Source organism: Physcomitrium patens, chromosome 5, assembly GCF_059467195.1.
Source record: "Physcomitrium patens ecotype Gransden chromosome 5, ASM5946719v1, whole genome shotgun sequence".
Classification (NCBI taxonomy): domain Eukaryota; kingdom Viridiplantae; phylum Streptophyta; class Bryopsida; order Funariales; family Funariaceae; genus Physcomitrium; species Physcomitrium patens.
Window position 1 is genome coordinate 7,282,919 of NC_143414.1, and position 6,289 is coordinate 7,289,207.

The 6,289-nt window shown below is 44.0% G+C and overlaps 1 protein-coding gene across 3 annotated transcripts; it reads right to left on the reverse strand.

The window, feature by feature from the left end:
• Positions 1-226: 226 nt before the first annotated feature.
• LOC112282380 (acyl-lipid (9-3)-desaturase) lies at positions 227-4,150 on the reverse strand. 3 transcript variants are annotated; one of them, NM_001426574.1, is made up of 7 exons: positions 3,982-4,150; positions 3,557-3,759; positions 2,607-2,953; positions 2,271-2,420; positions 1,815-2,066; positions 1,169-1,705; positions 227-914 (listed from the first exon to the last, which is right to left on the reverse strand). In NM_001426574.1, exons 2-7 carry the CDS (start codon positions 3,585-3,587, stop codon positions 654-656), a joined length of 1,578 nt encoding a protein of 525 aa, NP_001413503.1. In that variant the 5' UTR covers positions 3,588-3,759; positions 3,982-4,150; the 3' UTR covers positions 227-653. The 3 variants fall into 3 exon arrangements, with proteins under 3 accessions (NP_001413503.1, NP_001413502.1, XP_090106317.1); NM_001426573.1 differs by having other exon boundaries at positions 3,557-3,646; positions 3,982-4,149; XM_090250191.1 differs by having other exon boundaries at positions 505-914; positions 2,247-2,420; positions 3,557-3,646; positions 3,982-4,138.
• Positions 4,151-6,289: the final 2,139 nt, after the last annotated feature.

Below are 6,289 nucleotides of genomic sequence, written 5' to 3' on the forward strand. Positions count from 1 at the left end.
GACGGATATAATTATGAAACTGAGTAAGCATTGTGCGCACCGGGGTGATTAGCTCAATTAAATAATTAACAGGACATAAAGCAGTTGGATTATGATTGCCGAACAATGTAAGCGTTCATTAACCACTTTTCCATTCTTCGTTGGCGGGATAATTTAATATAATGGTGTGTGCTCTATGTTGCTTGTCAGATTCCCACCTTGCAAGCTTATGAAAACTGTCGTATCAGTGTATGTAATATTGTAGTGCTGTAGCTTGCCATGACATGTATTCCTCGTAAGAGGTAAAATGATATAGATATGTGTAGGTAGTAAAAACAACGCTATTGGGAATCGCAGTTACATGCACTCATAATCGCAGTTACATGCACTCTTTAAAGTTTTTACAGAGGTCATGATCATTTTACAGCCGGTACGACGTTTTGAAGAAACATATCGCTCGAGGTGAAATCTGAAAGTACTTCACATTTTAAGACACCAACCCTCACGAAACAGCAGAAAGAAGAATGATAGAACAGAGACGAATCGTGGCTCCTTACTGTTCAAAATTGATGGCTACAGAAGAATGGATGCCAGTACATTCGGTCATTCACCCCAAAACAAACAAGCAACTGCCGTGGAGAATAAAGATCAATTGCCAAGCTTTCCAAAGACTGTTAACTGGTGGTAGCATGCTGCTCTGCCGCAGCCTCCGCGACTTCCTTCAATGCTTTCAAAACCTTGCAAGTGCCGGTAGCAATAGATACGTCTTCGTACACCAGACCGTGTTTCTTACAGAACACCTCCACTCTAGGTGCTATTTTGTTTAAATTATGCCTGGGCATTGTTGGGAAAAGATGATGCTCTATTTGCCTGTTAAGGCCACCAGTGAACCAGTCGTTGAATATGTTTCCTTTGATATCCCGTGTGGATACGATCTGGCACAGCCGAGCACACAATGCTTACGATACAATCTGTGAGAACATTCTCCACGAAATTCGTGCTGATCACACTTCCTGATGGATGGTTCCAAATAGAAGCAGCACTTATTTTAAAGAAAGTATTTGGAGGTGACTATCGTATCTCTATCTCAAAGGGCCCACCGAGTACGCGTCGATCACATTCAGGGGAAGATATTGATTCTAATAATACAGGTAAATTCAACGACACAGAATAATCAGATGTGACTCACCTGTGCACTCACGAATTCTTTAGACGAATTATAAACCTCCATCCCATTGTGGCTAAGTACAAATACAAAGCCCAGCAGCATGCCGGACATGAGCTCAGTCACCGCCATCCATACTAATGGCTTCCAACCAGGGAGAAGATAGCACGCTGTCCCGACGAACCAAAAGTAGTGAAACAGAACAGTTCCCTTCTCCAACAACCTGTCGACAGGTGAGAGCACTGCTGTAGAGGTATATCTCCAGCTCCAAAAGAGCCAACTACCACGGGCGAAAAATAACAGACCCATGAAGAACAGATGCTGGTATTGGAGGATTCGCAAGAATGTCTTATTCTCAACTGTGGCCAGTATGTCCTTGCTCCAGGCAATGAGGGGGAGAGTATCAATATCTTCATCAATTGGTTGGTAAGTCTGATCGCATTCATTTGGAGCAGCATGATGAAGGTTATGCTTCTCCTTCCACCACCCTGTACTAAACCCCAGAACGGCGTTGCCGATCACATACCCGACAACTTCATTAAGCCAGCGTGTCTCAAACACCTGCACATTATAGAACGTACAAGATCAGACATGTATTCAAACGACCTTCTGAAAGCACAGCTGTGTCGACAGCTTATAGAATGGCATTCAGTGAATACGGTTTTCGAACCTGATTGTGGAGAAAATCATGGGATAGCCATCCGCACTGTTGGAAACACAGAGCCATCATACAAGCTGAAGCCAAAACCGCTGAAATAGTCTTGCTCCAACATATTATTGCAATGCTCGCAGCAAAAATAGCAACATTCGTGAGCAGCTTCATAACATAGTACAATTTCGAACTTTTGAAAAGTTGCTCCCTCAGGAAAAGAGCTCTCATTTCTCGGAAATCTTTCAGCAGCTCTGGAGTCGGCTCCACCCTCTGTCATAGTATTGATGGATGTAGTGTCAAGAAAAGCTAACCTGACTACTTCATTCACTATTAAACCCGTGTACTAATCTACTGAATTGGAAAAGCAAGTTGGTACAAGAAATCTACAGGAGCAGTGAACCAATTCTTGAAGATTAAAACAATCCTAAAAATCGCAAAAAGTGAAATTACACTAGCGTGAGGGTCGTGGCTTGCCTCCACGTCACCAATGTAAAAGTCTTGAAGAATTTTCCATGTAGAAGCTGCATGAAAACTAGAGAAAACATCTGTGCCGTCTCGTCCAAAATAAGTACTAATAACTGATCCTCCGGGATGCTCGTCCGCAAAATTGGAAACATCATACACCTGTGATTAACACAATAACCTTAATTGAGGGCAGCAATTTCCCCTCATCCACAAACAGATGCAACGGGGCGTAGCAATATCGCAAATCAGGATAACAGAGTCGGAATTACTCAACACATGCAACGCCGTTCATCATCATGATTAGCTGTATAACCTTGGGGAGGAACTACTTTTAAGAAATATTACCTTGTTTTTTACAACAATCCAGCAATCGCTTGGCTTGTTGTGTACTGCTACTTCTGATAGGGGGTGTGTCGACTTCTTCCACTGAGATGACCTTCGTCTCGTGGGCTTCACGACTGATTCTGCGAGTGCCTCCGCAGTTCCCTGGGTACTCGAATTTCTCTGAACTTCAGCTGATATACATTGCACGGCAGCGCTTTCCGAAACACGCTTCTTACTCGTCAGGCGCTTCAAAGGTTGTATACTGTGTACGCTCCACGAACCAACAGTTGAAGACACATAACTGAAGAAGTCGCTGAAGAGAGACATACTGGCAATGTGCTCGACGTCGATGTTTTCTTCGAGAGAGCCTGAGTAGAACATCCGCACAGCGATTCAATACAACGGTGAAACCTCACACGAGCAAAGCACGAGGAGGTAAATCGGAAAAAATCAATCAAAATATCTGTGAAGGTCGTTGATCGCATTACTCATTGAAGGCAAGCAGATACTGCGTAAATTCCGGAGATTAGGAACACGTAAGTAGCGCAGCTCCTAGGCTAATACCATGAGATGAAACACCTTGTCGAAAAAGCGAAGCGAAAATCTTACTCGCGTTACCGGTACATTGTAAAGTTTGCATCCAACACAGTGTCACTTACAATGAAGGGGTTTCACATCAGCAGATCTGAGCAAACTAGAAAACTTGACAAATCAGGTGAGTGTTTGACATGGAGGGGTAAAAGGCACATGCAAGTTGGTTTTGACTTCTGATAATAGCCATTGCATTGGCCACACGGGTGTAAACAATCGAATCAGACTCAAGCTATACAAAACCGAAGTTTCTTCTGATGTCTCACATTCCCCGATAGGAAAAGCAAAAGCATTCTGATCAGGTGAGCGAAGGGGTGGGAGGAGGCAAGTTCTACAGGTCACACAAGAAAAGTGGATCTAAGAGGGCCATGAATGCATACCCTGCTGAAGTCCACCGCCCGCGAATACCATTTCAAAAGCCGCTCCACAACAACCTCGTCATACACAGACGCTCTGCGGCAGTCGGGGCGCTGCACGCACACTCACAGATCCTGAGTCTCCCCCGCTCTCCACAATGGCAATGCCCCCGACATAAAATCAACAGTCTCCTGCCGAACCTATAGCCTTCCGAGCCGCAACAGAGCTAAAAAGAAACAGTGTCCAATAATAAACTGCCTGTGCAAACACCATGCTCGAACCGAACCAAACCAGACCACTGCAATAAAACCGAAATATAAAGAACACAAATGCCACGACGAGTGCACTACGCCAACTCCAATCCTCCCTTCAATACTGCCTCTGCGAACGATGGATACCATTCCACCACATTGTCTCTCAATGACCAAGGAACTGGAGAAACACGTACTTTGCCCGCTCCAAAACCCGGAGGTATTGCCGCAGTAGATCCTCGGATGACGACTCCACCAACGCCCGCGCATCTGCCTCCTCCTCCAACACCGTCCCACACAATGCAGGCGGCCCTGGGCGGGCGATGGCTGATCCGCGACTCGGAGACGACAGCAACGGCGAAGAAGGTCGCAAGTAAGGAGAGGGGAAGGCCATAAGGGGAACGGGGCGAGGTCCTTCCTGACACGGAGGGAGGCAACGGGTCGGGTCGGGCCTGGTATGGTCTGATGCGCTCCAATAAGAGATTTTTTTCCGAGGGGAGGGGGGGTGCGGGGGCGGGACGGGGGGAGGCAGACCCGGGATTTGAGTCTCAACCTCACGAGCGACGCCTCCAACGCTTCCCTGTCTCGAAGTCACCGCGCCTCGTCGTTGTCGTGCGATATTTTCAAAGGCAGTGGGGCCCCTGCACAGCAAGGGCCGGGTACGCCTGGTCCTCTCCGCTCGGGATCGCGGGCATTCTGTATTTTTGAGGCCACTGGTTGCCTTATCGTAGCCCAACGAAGTGCCAGTGGGTGAAGGGAACTGAACCTCCCAGGGAACGCGTTCCCGTGTCCCCTCATTCATTCCTGCTTTTCATTCTCCGTGTCTTGTCTGGTCAGAGAATATCCCTTCACTTCCATTAAACTAGTGGAGGGGAGACATACATCCCCACACACTTGAACACCCACCCCCTCCCCAACACGTACATTTACCCTTCAGCCCCCCATTTCATTCGCTTTCCGTTTTTTTTTATTTTTTATTTTTATTATCAGTCAAAATCTCACTGTCACATCAACTCTAGCAGTGAGAGACTGTGGGGAACCGGGTTGGGAAGGCATGATTTGAATGCCTAGGGCTTGGCTGATTCTTGTGCATTAACGCCCACTTTTTTTCTTTCTTCTTTTTCTTTATTTATGGTGCTCTGTCCAAAATACATTTGTGTGAGGAAGTCATGGAATAAATTGGATCCATTCGGCCACATGTGGGTTTGTGGATACTGGGGAGAACAAGGAGAAGTGGTGTGATTGGGGGTGCTGGGCAATAAAGGTCCCCCTCACCTAATTTTAGCACCTGGAATTATTTCCGAGCAGTTCCAAGTTGCTGAATTAGGGTTGTGGCTTTTGAGCAATACTGACGAGACAATGAGGGCGTCATGTTTGACCTTCAACTGCCTTCACTAATCAAATGCTGACTACTTTTCATCCTTGTCATCAAAATGCAGCTGTCACAAGTTGAAGCATAGAGGATGTTTATGATACTTTTTAAGGGTGTGAGCCTCTTCATAACCCCTCTACATCCAAAACAAATTAGTGTGTCAGTGATAAAATAACTGCACAACATTCCATGTCGTTTATTTCTATTTTAAGATAAGTAAAAATAATGATGACTTAAATTATTTAAATTATGACTTTTCTTGAAAAATCCTAATTTCTCTAGAATAAGTTTAGCAAGAATTTCAAGAATACATTTGTAATTCATTTAAAGATCAAGAAAGTACTCATATTCATGATCAATTGGGATATTATGGACATGGTTATTGGTGACATGTTGTTCAATGCAAATAATGAAGAATTTGTGCCAACTTTTGAATGGGCATTGTCAATTTTCAAGTTATTCAAAGATGCATATAATAACCAAGTTGAGTTCAATAGAGAGCAAGATGTGAACTGCAAGCACATAAGGTAGAAATTAATTCTTCATAGTTGTTCCATCTCATGATCAATTTTATCTCCTATTGAGTCTTATTCCAAATGGCAATACATCCTGTGGATGTCATAAAGATTGTGTCACACATAGGTTGCTTTAATATGACAACTATACAACTTCATTTATGAAGGTGGTTTGTGCTATGAGCTTACAAAAATTCACCAAACTCCTCTACATGCATTGGGTGTTTTTACTCACTTTTAACATTAGCTCAAAGCAAGGCACATCTTACCTTGACTTTTGAGTCTAATTTGACCATCAATCAAAGTTATACAATATCTATCTTCTTGCCATTCTGCTTTTCGATTATAATACAACCAAAGTAACTTTCGCTACAAGTATAAAACTTTTGGATGTTGTTGCTTCAGAATAGAAGATACAACTATTGAAATTAGTAAAAATGGTGAGCGAACAATGACTGGACAAATTTTTAGCGTCGTGATAATGATGGTCAAGGTGGATAGTGATGAAGTTGTGTGGATGTGGTGTACTCTACACCAACTTGATCTCGTGGTCCATGCTGAGTACATCAAGCTATATGATGATTAATTTATCAACATTTTGATGGACCTTGTTTGTTA

What these genes read in the sequence shown, in the direction of transcription:
- LOC112282380 (XM_090250191.1), bottom strand. Translation starts at nt 3,587, where the DNA reads ATGGTATTCGCGGGCGGTGGACTTCAGCAGG. An exon ending in GGGCGGTGGACTTCAGCAGG is followed by an intron (nt 2,954 to 3,556) that starts GTATGCATTCAT and finishes TGTTCTACTCAG; the next exon opens with GCTCTCTCGAAGAAAACATC. An exon ending in GCCACGACCCTCACGCTAGT is followed by an intron (nt 2,067 to 2,246) that starts GTAATTTCACTT and finishes ATACTATGACAG; the next exon opens with AGGGTGGAGCCGACTCCAGA.